Genomic DNA, 12,919 nt, shown 5'->3' with positions numbered 1-12,919 from the left:
TAAGCAGAAAATAAATAATATTTATTAATAATATGTATATAATTATTGAAAAAATGCACACATTGCAAAATTACTGTGATTTCAGTTAACATTTTTCTGAGTACAAGTAGTTTTTTTAACAGAGAAAGAGAGAGAGAGATTCACGATAAAATAAAGATCTCTGAAATTGGTATATCATAATTTATCTCCTGTTACTGAGGTATCAACGCGCGGGCTTCTTTTACACAAGGAATCGCCTTGTGTGCGCTTTCACGTCGAGTCAGATATTCATTAAATGTCGCTTAAACTTTCCAACGAATGTATATACGCCGGCAATATCTCAGAGGTCTCCTGTGTGAATGTTTCGCCGGTGAACGCGCTCGTCGGTCGTTAAACGCGCCGCCTTTACGTATTCGCGACCGATCGCGGCGGATACCGGGAGCGCGAAATCGTTAACTGGAATTATGAAACTGTCGTCGCGATTATGCGAAGGCGCGTTTTCTGCTCCGAGGGACCGAAAACTCCAACGGGGCACGCGAAGTGCGGATTTCGTCCCGTAAGGAAACGTCCGAGACGTCGTGGCGACGAGATACGTGGCTATTTATAGAACTTTGCCGAAGGTGAGTATATTCGTCCTTGCGTATCAAGGCTCCAAATTAATTCTTTTCTTTTTATAAGATTGCACTGCATTTTGCGCTTTTTGCTGCGCTCTTCCGATGTCTCGCGATGAGTTCCTGCGACGAGCCGACAGTTATTACTGGCTACCCTTGCAACGTCTGAAATCGATCCTTGAATCGCGGTGAACTTTGCGATCGAGGCTTCCTGGTTCGTAATTAAATTTTTCTGAATTTTTAATTGGCAGAAACTTTTTGTCTGTATACTTGAAGATATGAATTAATTCCTATTTATTGATTAGAGATGCGGAGTGAATTGAATTGAAAAAATTGAAACTTTACGAATGCTTTAATCTGAGAATGCTACTCATACTTTTCATTTTACATTAACATTATTCTGGATGAAAATTTTACACATTTAAGAAGTTTCTTATGTTTTTTAAATATCTATAGATCTTTTATGTATTTTTTGTAGGTTGCAAAATTGGAATAATTGAATTGGCACTATTTTTATGTAAAAAGTTTTATCAAAAGTTAACAAAATTTTTAATAAATTGTATTAAACTAGAATTAGCACTTTTAATAATATTAAAACATTTGTTTAGAACATTGCCATTAACATGTTCTCTTCGAAATAATTTTATTTCTTGTTTTTCAAAATACAAAATCGGCGAGATCAAAGTCAAAAAGATCAAAATCAACAAAAGAATTATCCCTCGACGAGATTTCAAAGGAACGGAAATGAGAATTCGAATCGGCCGATTAGAAATTTCTGTAATTCTCAATTATAAACGTTTAATATTGTAGGATCCCCCTGAACTCCCCCTATTTCGAGAACATAGTCGTCCTCGCGCTATAGGAAATAACGAGCGAATCGCGGTCCCACGTCGTGTGCTCCCCGGGCGAGGATCGCGTTCCGTGTGCCAGCACGATAACGAGCTGCACGATGCACCGTACGTTCCGAGGTGCCAAGCGGTCTACCGGTGCAAGACTCGAGCAAAAACTAGTCCAGCTTACCAGCCAGCCCCGGACACGCCCCAGCGGCTTCTCCCGCTTCTCCCCGGTAAGATTCTCTTCCTTTTGCCAACGCCGGCGATTTCCCATCCCGAACGAGAACCCGATTTTTCGTTCACCACGAAAGGAAGCCGATCCCCTTCCTCCCCCCTCCCCTGCCGGCGATGAGAAGAAAACCGGCGCGGCTCTCGATGCCGATGATCGTCGAGTTAGCGCGACCTACGTGCTTTCTGGACACGGTCGTACCAGGGATGGCCTTGGGCCGAACCAGCGACGACCTTGGCACGTCGTATACTTATATAGACATGTTCCTTTACGGCTGAGATGAGATACAGCTCTTTTTTTTTTGAAGCGGTGCCTCGTTAAACGCCGACTTACGCGTGAATTACGAGTTAGAGCTTTCCGGAAAATTCTGTGTCAATTTTTTGTTTAACCTTTTTTTAGTATTTGTACATCCATATATTTATTATTTATTTTATTGTCCACGAATGTTGTAATTGTGCCGTCCGATCGTCCAATCAGGCGATTTGTTTGATCGGACGTACCGATAAAAAGCTCTCGCGATCCCGTGGTACTTATATCCTTAATTACCACACCGGGGCGCAAGCAGAAATACAAAAGCGCTGGGACTTCTAAGACTCCCGTGGAAGAAAAGTCGAACCCGAATGACCACCGTCGCCGGCGGCCGTCCGGCCGCGGCCGGGTATACTTATTAATTATCGCATAAATTGCGAGCGAGAGGCCTGGGCTCTCTCGTACACATATGTACGTACGTTGTACAATTTCCACGGCCGGCGTTCGCGAAATCCGATTATCCCCGCGATGTTTCAGTAATTGAACGTGCGCCGCGAGCGGCGGCGGCGGCGAGGCGAGGCCGAGCGCGCGGCTTAAATGGTACGGAAGACCATCGTTATTCGATCTAAGTCACGAGCAGAAAATTAGATAGCGGCGGCGCGCCCGCCGCAGTAGAACCGGTCAGTTATCGGACAGGCGCGGCGAGGACGCGCGGACGCGCTTTTTGCTCCTGCACGCCCGAGCGCGCGCTTAAATATACAAAAGGATCACTCGGCATAATGGGAACGGGCGGGCGGCGAGGAGGGAAAATCGCGATGGGTGGTGACGAGCCGGCCACCTTTCTTTCCCGAGCGAAAGAATCGGGCGCGCGGCTCATTCCGCCCGGTGTATATATCGGGTGATTCGTTAAAACGCGCCCGTACGCATTCGAGATAAAAAGTATTTTTGTTGCTTTTGTTATTGTACAACGAGAGATATTCGCGAGACTGTTTATTTCCCTGTGCGCTAAATTTCTCGCAAGAAACTTGCGGATATCGTTTTATAGGTAATAATTATGAACGGAGAGAATTCTTTTTATTTTGAAAATCGCGCTACACAGAAAAGTTAATCCTTGTTAAAAGTAAATTTTTATTCACGAACGCTGTATGCCTTGATACGAGCATGCTGACTAAAACTAAAAATGTTTACTTACATCAACAATATAATAAATAGTTTTGTGTGCACAGAGAGAAAGATTTCTTTGAATTTAATAAACAGTTTTGTTCGACTATTTTAAAGCATATATTTCTTTGTTTCTAATAAATTTTATTAAATCTAAAGAAATGTGTATAAAATTGGAGTACATCCGTAGATTCTCCGTGTTTTTATAACAGACCATACTTCTGTGGGAAACTTCGTGAAGCTATCTTTTATTATTTCCCCGAAATTGGAATCTTTTGTTTGCTGATTTGCTTATGTTATCTTAAATTTAATTACGGCAATATTTCATGCGAACAGAGAACCGTAACGAAATTACTTTGCTAACGTTAATTAGGTGTTTACCTTACGTTTCCCCATATTATAAATGAATCGTGTATCTGTAAGTGGTGAGCGACTGATGCGTGATTTTTTTCGATGTTCAAGGAGAGACGAAGGCAAAACGATCGCATCCATTAGGCCTATCCGGTTTGTTATCGTCATTTTGTTCAACTCATTCAAGTTGCGAACAACACTTAGCGGCTAACTTGGTGAAAATTATCGGGCGGGGAATGTCATGACACTATTTCATAAATCAAACCTTGTTTTCGCTCTCCCAATTGAAGGTACCAATTCAGCTATAGATATCAGCTATAGATATTAGAATAACAAGGATATATCGTATTATAATAATAATTATTATTGTTTGCATCTAGGAAAAGGTAAGGAGGAAATTTGAATTTGGAATTGATCTTGGAATGAGAATTTACATAAGCTTACAGAAACATAGCTGTAAAGTTGCAACAGTAATGAAATATTTATGCAATATTGCTGCAATCTTTCTGTGCTCTAGGGAAAGAGTGTTTAAAAATTGAAAAAGAGAAAAGAGAATAGGGATACAGAACAAAATTATAGAATAAAAATTTTGTAATATTGTGATAAAAAATGTAATAATAAGGTACTGAAAAATGTATCCTATTATCAAACATTTTATCAAACAATAGATAAATATAAATTTAAACGTTAAAACGAGCAATTAATTGTCATTATTAGATAAAAAATGTGTAAGTTTATTAAATTAAAATTTGTACCGAAACGTTTCGGTTGTACTTAATCATCTTTATTTCAACTATGAATTTTGTTTTATCCTCCACATATTTCACATTTAATTGCTTAGCAAATTCGAACCGACATAATTTATTCATTTTATTAAAATTATTTTACCAAATTTTAAAACTATCAAATTCTTTTTCTGTTTGATATAATAAAAGTAATCCAGCTTAGATGATAAAACGGTTACAAAAGTTACTAGTTATTACTAAATATTTGATTATATTAATTGAAAATTTAATTGTACCTATTTTACTGAAGCCTATTAATTATCATTTAGACTTTATTATTATTATCAAACTCTTTTTCAGTAAGTTCAAAGAATAGGTGAACGTGCGTAACTGTTTTGTAATGTAAGCCAAGTTCTAAAGCAAATAAATTTTATTTTGTGCAGTTTTAATATTTGTGTATTGTGTCATTTACTGCTGATGTGCTTTTGGCAAACTCTAACCAATCTGGTGATCTTTACGATAAAACTTACATCGTCTACACGTCAACGATGCAAATTTACGTTCGCATGCATATGCATCTCGTATACAAGAGAGTGGTTAACACACGGCGGAAAAAAAGGGAGAAACATGAGCAGGACAGTCGGGGATCTTCATTGAAGATCGACCGGCAAGTTGGCAGGCGGTCACACGGCCATCACTGTCGGGAGAGGAAGGAAGACTATACAAAAGTGTCGATCAGGAGGAAGCACTAGCGGATTCGAAAAGAGGAGACCACGAATTCCAAAGGGCGAAGATATTTACTTATTCGGGAGAAACGATGCGAAGAAATAACTGCAATTACGACGTGTCAGGATGCGCTGAAGATTATTTCAAGCTTGTTTCACGATTCCGGCCATGAAATTTTACCTTGAAATTTTTCGCCGCGGCGACGTTGGATGGCTCCTTAGAATCATTATTACTACTCGGGCTGAAGAGAAGAAGAAAAATAGAAGAAACGCTCGAGAAGGCGCGTTGACGTAGTCACGTGTATATGCGCGCTTCTCTCTCTCTCTCTCTCTCTCTCTCTCTCTCTCTCTCTCTCTCTCTCTCCTTCTTTTTTCGCAGAAAACTCCTCTCATCTCCATCTAGACGTCTGTAATTGTCTATAATTGCTTCTCTTTAACGCCGACTCTATTTTCCGTGCGTTACATGTCATCATTTCGTCACAGGCTTCTCAGATATCTGCGGTTCTTCTGTCTACTTGCGTTTATTTTTGGGCGCCCTTCTCTCTATCTCTCTCTCTCTCTCTCTCTCTCTCCTCCTTTTTGCTTCTGATCTTTTTTTTCTCTGTTTCGTGACACGTGCCGTCAAACCAGTTCCTCTCACTCGCGGTCCACCGTTCCGAGAAAATCGGGCCTTCCAATACGTCACGCGTTTACTACAAAAGTGTGACGTACTCTACGCCTCGTGACGAATATTTTTTCCCCTTTTTTTTTCCTCTCGCCAGCCTCTTTTTTTATCGCACTCGATGCCGCGCCGTCAGCTGCTGAGCTACGATTTTATTTATTTCTTTCGACGCTTTTTTTTTTATTATTCTGAAAGAAGAAGTCTTTCGTGAGATATTTCTCTCGGAAGGTCCGGATAATCCGAAATATTACCGCGCAATGTGCTCTCGCGATCATGACAACGGGACCGTTCTACCGAGCATTGAGTGTTTCCTCAACGCACATTTATCGCGGGCGATATGAACTAATAATAATAAAGTAATTAGGTAATAAAGATGACGTCTCATCTCAAGCGCTAGACGAACGATTTTCTCTTCAACAAGTGACGGGCGCATATTTTATTAAAGTTCCATCTTTTTCCCTGCCTCTTTCTCTCTCTCGAGAGAGAGATCGGGAACGTATAAGACTATAAGAGCCAGCTATTTCTCGTGGCCGTTTGCGTTATCGTTTAGGTATGCGGCCGTAATCGTACGGTATTTGCGAAGGGATTTCCTAGCGAGCGACGCAGATGCACAAGTCATCTTCGAGTCTCACTCCGCCGCCGCTTCTCTCCACTCCTGATCTCGTTCCTTTTGGTTCACCGCGCGCCTCTGGTGACTCACGATTACGCGGCGGTATATAACCGCGTCTCGTTATTTTTTTCCCTTCTTCCTCCGCCCCTCGTCTTTTTTCCTCCTTTCGTCGGATCTTTTTGTCGAGCTGCAGCGCCACGATTACACGGTGCCGCGCTCGCGACAATTAACCCTTTCACCGTTTGAATTGCGCGACGAATGTGGCAGCTATGCATCCTGCGAGAGACCGATCCCCGATATTTGATCGCTCAATATCTCTGTTCTCTGTTGCAAAACGCGCTGTTACTTAGGCGGTAATAGGTGCGACAGCTGTGTCCTGATCGGGTACGCTGAAAAAGATCCGGGGGTTTATTGATCTGACGGGATAACGAGCTGCGTAAAAGAAAGATGATGGAGATCCCTGCTAAAAGTTTATTTGCGGTTTGCAACACAGAGACAAGCATTTTCATGGATTGACGGGATTCTGAAAGACAGAAGTAGAGGCAAAAGGATTTCTTCGCAAAAACCAAACGAGTTTAAAAAAATTAAATTGTCAGGAAGATAAAACTTGTTTGTGTGTGAAAAACTTTTCTTTATAATTATATATAATTTTTCTTTATATAATAGATATAAGAACAGTTACAGTTGGCTTTGATTAATTTCTTGCGTATATCCGTTTAAAAGGGAAGAATAGAAATCTCTGGAGTTATTTGGTTTTTGTAGGAATATTGTATTTAGTTAGTTTATTACTTATTTAGTCTATAATGTTTTATATTTTTCAGATTTATTTTTTTATAATATTAATAATTTTAAAAGTGACCAGCCTTTTTGTATAAGATAACAGAATTTAAAATTGTTTTGTTTAAACCATGATAGCATGATAAATATATTGCCAAAAGTTTGACATTTCAGCAATCAGCGTCTTACATAATTATTTTAATAATTTAACAAAATTACTTTTAAATTTGTATCTAGCTAAATTTTTAAATATTTCGCCAAAATTCGTATTTATGTTTACTTTCTTGTATATGTAATATATATAAAAATCACAGTAAAATTTTATGACATTTTTTAAATACAAAAACCTAATGCAATGTTTTATAATGCTGCATTAGCTTTTGTATTGAAAAAGATTAGAAAAATATCGTTTTATATGCTTTTATTTGAAAATGCATATTATTTTCATACAAAATGTATAAAATGTATATTTTCATTTTGATTTTGTGTATTTTTTTCAGAGCAAGCTAAAATATGATTCCAAGCAGCGGACTTTTACTTCATTCACCGATCGACAAAGATCTAGTGACGTTGCCGCGAGGAAGCTCCGGCATTTCGATCTCCACAGATTGGATGCTGGCACACGGCACCGCATTGAGCTCGATTATCGATAAATCTCCCGCGGTATCGAGCTTCGTCACGAACATGGTACCGGGAGAGCACATCACGAAAGTGCCGAGAGAACTCGCGAGCGAGTTGAAATTCCAAGTCTGCCGCGATGACGACCGCCGGCCGAGCTCGATTAGGCAACACCGCGGCGTAATCGTGGCCGCCTGGAGGTGCTCGCTCCTGGAGAAGACCTTCGACGAGTTCTTCGAAACGTGGAGTTTCCCCAAATCGTCCGAGCTCGATCGGTCGCTGCGGTCGGTTTTCCTGCTCGTCCGCGTCTACGATGGTGCTGACGAGTCGCCGATCGTGGTAACGTCGGTCGAACAAGCCCTGTCTTGTCTGCTGGACCAAGCTCCGCGGAATCTTATCCGCGGATCGTCCGTGGAAATCGAGTCGACGCCCTTCGGCAATCCCGTGTTCATCGGCTCAATCACCCGCGGCGTTATCAGCAACGTCGTCGGCGACGAGGGCTGCGTTATCATGACGGACGCGTACGCGTTTCCCGGTAGCGAGGGTGGTCCATTTTACGTCATCTCGCCGGACTGGTAATGATAGTGTTTCTTAGAGCAAAAGCTGAAAAAAAAAATTTGGCAATGATAATCAAGCTTTTGCGAAATAATTTCAATTAAATGTTCACATTAGGAAAAAAATGTTGTTAATTAGACTAAATTTTTCAACTCAATTAAATTTCTTTAGTTCAAGTATTGATTCATTTAACTGAAATACATAAAATATTTGAATTGTAAATCAAATCTTTATATATTTGACTGAAGTACAGAAATATTTGAATTAAACTAATTTAATTAAGTTGAAAAATTAATTTAATCAAATTAACAACTTATCTTTCTCAGTGCAGTTAATATCAAATATTTAATAACGCTTAATAATTTATATTAGGCATAATAATAATAGTAGTCAGTCAATTATTAATTGGTTATCAAATGGTTATTAATTATTACTAAATATTATTAAATTGCACTGAATATTTATACTTAAATTTATATTAACTGAATATTTATTTAAAATTTTTTTCATAGTAACTTTCATATATTATTACTACTCTTTTTTCAATTTAGTTCTTCTAGTAGTTTTAAGTTTATATGGAAATACTCTGTGCTTGAAAGTTTCTTGAACGATCTTTTATTATGCAAGAGAATAATGAAGCTTTGAGAAAGCTTAGGGAGGAGAAACGAGGTTCAGGCTTTATATTCTTTAACAAAGATATTTTTGGCTATTGCCATCTTCTAAATAATAAATAATAAAGAATTTGAATTAAACATGCTTTTATTAATAAACTTGTTTTTATTGGCATAATGTCAATTAAAGAAAATTGCATAGTTCACAAACATTTCATACTCTTACATAAAAATGATACGATAAAACTTTGTTAATTCTAAATCTTAAAATTCTTTTCCATTCTTTTATATAAATATATTATTTCAAAATTATTATATTTACAATTGAGAATTACTTAAAACATCTTTCTATAAATTAAAAATTTATGTTATTTTTTAAAATTATTCAAAAAATCTGTTATTTAGAAATACTTACATATTAATCACAAATTATTTTTTTAATTTCATCAAGTTTTTACGTAAAAAGATTGGAATCTCTTCAATATTTTTCTCATTTTATTTTAAACTCAATTTTATATAACAAAAATATGAAAAATTTTTTTCAATAATTTTAAAGTTTAAATTTTTTCTCAGGAAAATTTCAATAAAGATTATTAATTGCTATGATAATGAAATTAGTTTGTCATCTTATCGTGTTTAAAGTTGTTTCAGTACGATTGTTATTTTTTTAGCAAACGCAGAATCATCAGCGGAATGGTGATTGCACCATTGAGCTGGTGTCGCGGGGAATGGGTAGATTATACCTTCGCCGCCAATCTTGCGCCGTGCCTGCTCAACATTTTACGGAAAAAGACTCCTCATTCTCCGATCATAAATCGCTCATATAAAAATACCGATGGTTTGTTAACGATCGTTATTATCTATTATTACATGTTATATCCGCACATGCACATGCAAAGTCTTTTTATTATTTTTTTTCATGTAGTGACGTTAGATAGCGGCGTTGTGCTCGTTAGATGTGGAATTAGTTGGGGTACAGGTATTCTCGTGCACAAGGATACTGGTACATTCTTGACGTGCTCGCACGTCGTCGCGGAGGTAAAAATTAAACTTCTATAATGAAATATATTACTGAAGATATATAATGCACGCAGAAACAAGAGAATATTCTTTTTTAAAAAATAACAGTATTCTTTTAATGTAAATAATGAAATGAGATTATATAGAAACACAGTTAAAAAGAACAAGAACTTATTTACAGGAAGAAATTTATAAAAAAAAATTTATTTTTATTATTAAATGATAATTTTCACAATTTAAGCAGGAGAAATATTCAATGGAAAGACAAATCTTCAAATCAACAGAAGACAATATCTTCAAATCCAAAATTGTAATTTTTAATAATTTTTAATAATTACTATTATTGAAATAATCGTGTATTATGCTCTCTTGACTGCTATAATATTGAAATAAAACATAGTGCTGAAATTGAAATTATCAAATTCTTAAAAAATTTTATATTGTTTATATATGACACAATAATTGCGTTAAAGAAGGTACATTAATTTTAATTTTTTTTCTTTTGCAGAGATATATATATATATATATATATATATATATATATATGTGTGTGTGTGTATATATAATTCAGTATCTATATCAAAGAATTAAAAAAAATAAAAATACTAAATGTTTTTTAGCTTCTAACATGAAAATGTTGAATTTATACTATGCAATAAACTCGGCGTATGTTAACATATCTTATACCGTATTATTAATACTGAAGTACCGACATATATTATCAGAAAAATATTATGGGGAAGTTTTTTTTTATGTGTGATAAAATGATAATTAAACAGGCGCCAGAAAGGGAGGTATCGATTGTGATGAAACCGGATAAGTCCAATTCGCGTGTCCAGGCGAAGCTGTTGTATAGAACTCCGAAGAATCAGCCCTACGACATCGCTGTATTGAAAGTGGATCCACAGGCTGTGGATCCCTCGCTGAGATCTGTCCGTCTATCTGAAGCTCCGATTTTAAAGGGTGAGTATTTCGCGCTATTAAATTCTCCTTGTTTCATCGAAAGAGCACATCGGAAGCGACGCGTTGACCATCAGTAATTCCAGTCGTTTTAAATTGTTATCACTTGGAACGACAGGTAGTATATTGAGGCCTGCCCTCGTAGCTTTCTCGTAATAGGAGGAAATTAGCGGTATATCCAACAGCGTGTTAAGCGGTTTCCTGGCGCCTTAACGCCGGGGACATTGACCTTCTTCCATCGGGACAGAAATAGCATTTAATTGTGAAAAATTGGGTCAATTGATCGTCGTTGGGGGTGAAATTGATATTTGGCCTCCTTATAACTTGGAAACTGACACATAAGTCATCCCATTTACTTGGTCTCAATAAAAGTCTATTGTCACACGTTGCTCTATGAGAACTTTATTGACCAGTGAGCTACGCAAGCAGTGACGCAGAATTTTCAAAAAACACTACTTATGATCGAAGACAGAATTGCATCGATATCTAAATTAAAGCAATCATTCGCGATAAATTAAAGACATATTATTTTTAATCGTGGTGAATGAGAACAATCATTTAACGAAGTTACTGGCAATTTCGTCAGTTCCATTATTAATTTTCAGCGAAACTATTTTTATTTAAAGTCAACAGTATTATGACGCTCAAACTTCGATGAAGCAAGCGCGTATGAAAATAATTAAGTCACTTAAGACAAATTGTACAGATGTCACGTACATCATAATCTACGTTAACTCGACATTACTATATAACAAGGCGAAAATGTCTAGCACGATTACTAAAATAGGATTTATTTAATCCCAGCTAATCTAAAAGTTCAAGTTGTTATAATATAAAATTCAGACTATTTTTAGTTTGATCTTTGGATTTAAATTATACTAATAAAATTATCAAAATTATTTTAAGATTTTTTTCATTAGACAGAGTAGTTGTGAAAATTTCGATTCTTGGACACAAATCATAGAGAAAGGTCGCCAATATTAGCATAGCCTGTCAAACGATACCCCATTATTAATATAAATAAAAATATGATCTGCTTAGATAATTAAAGAAATAACCCATAGTTCATAAATTCATGACTTTTTCTGTATAAAATTTACTGCAAATGAATCCAACATAATTTAACTTTTATATATAGTTACACTATATGTTACGCCTTACAGAACAGCATAAGGTATTTGTATAATCGATAAAGAAATGTTTTACATCGAAGGCTTTACATGAAAAGTTTCTAAAGGAATTCTCGTAAATGTACATTGATTTATAAATAATTTGTATAAATTACTCATGTTAAAGAAAAAGAAAAGGAAAATGTAATCTATTGTATGCCAGTTTTGGAGCTAAATTTCTCAGACATTTTTAATACGTTATATTGCGAAAACAATTATTACAAAACATGAAATAATATAAAAATTACTATTACCATCTGATAGAAAATATTTATGTTTTTAAGTTTTCGCTATATCCGCGGATAAGCTTGGCGGTACCGGCCGCCATGATAAACGGGCCTCTGCGGGAATACTTGCGCACTGATAGAAAATATTTATGTTTTTAAAGTTTTATGTTGAACTTTTTTTAAGAAATATTATCTGAAAACAAAAGGGTACCTTAGTATTGGTGCTCTTCCTCTACTCTGCTCCCTAATTAAAATTATTGAAATAATTTTAAGACTTTTTTGATATTAAATATTAAATTACATAATTTCAATATCCTGTATTCTCTTTCGATAAATTTGTATGCGTGCAGGTGAGCCAGTTGTATCCGTGGGATTTCCGTTCTCGTCGTCCATCCGGCCGACCATCAGCGGCGGCGTAGTCTCTAAGCCGATGGACTGCGCGCTCCTAACAACCTGTTGCACCCAGAGCGGCACCAGCGGCGGGCCCATCGTCAGCCGGGTGACCGGCGATACGCTGGGAATGACCGTGTGCAATGTGCTCTCCGCGGACGGCAGCACGCTATACCCGCGGATGAGCTTGGCGGTGCCGGCCGCCACGATAAGCGGGCCCCTGCGGGAATACTTGCGCACTGATAGTCAGTAAACAAATCTAAATTGACCCTGACGATCTAACGACTATACAATTTGGACTTGTGAGCCATCCGCGTCGCGGGGACGGGCGAGCTATGGAACTCGTGCGTCCGCAAGCGGATTTTTAATCTATTTTGCGAACGCTTTCCGTTCCAAATAACATTAGACTGTTTGTCTTGTAGATAGAATTAATTAAGAAAATATGCAAAAATAGATGT

At 37.1% G+C, this 12,919-nt stretch overlaps 1 protein-coding gene across 2 annotated transcripts in view; it reads left to right on the top strand.

Annotated features, from left to right (window-relative positions):
* The window catches only part of LOC105836096 (peroxisomal leader peptide-processing protease), an 89,933-nt gene that overhangs the window by 75,997 nt on the left and 1,017 nt on the right, over positions 1-12,919 (top strand). For both annotated transcript variants that reach the window (XM_012679898.3, XM_012679899.3), the window contains 5 exons: positions 7,412-8,104; positions 9,367-9,533; positions 9,621-9,733; positions 10,495-10,678; positions 12,422-12,706. In XM_012679898.3, coding sequence (XP_012535352.1) covers positions 7,425-8,104; positions 9,367-9,533; positions 9,621-9,733; positions 10,495-10,678; positions 12,422-12,706 — 1,429 coding nt within the window. In that variant the 5' untranslated portion in view covers positions 7,412-7,424. The remainder of the gene's footprint in view (positions 1-7,411; positions 8,105-9,366; positions 9,534-9,620; positions 9,734-10,494; positions 10,679-12,421; positions 12,707-12,919) is intronic.

The sequence above is a fragment of the Monomorium pharaonis genome, chromosome 7, assembly GCF_013373865.1.
Source record: "Monomorium pharaonis isolate MP-MQ-018 chromosome 7, ASM1337386v2, whole genome shotgun sequence".
Classification (NCBI taxonomy): domain Eukaryota; kingdom Metazoa; phylum Arthropoda; class Insecta; order Hymenoptera; family Formicidae; genus Monomorium; species Monomorium pharaonis.
This window is presented reverse-complemented; position numbering and strand designations above follow the sequence as displayed.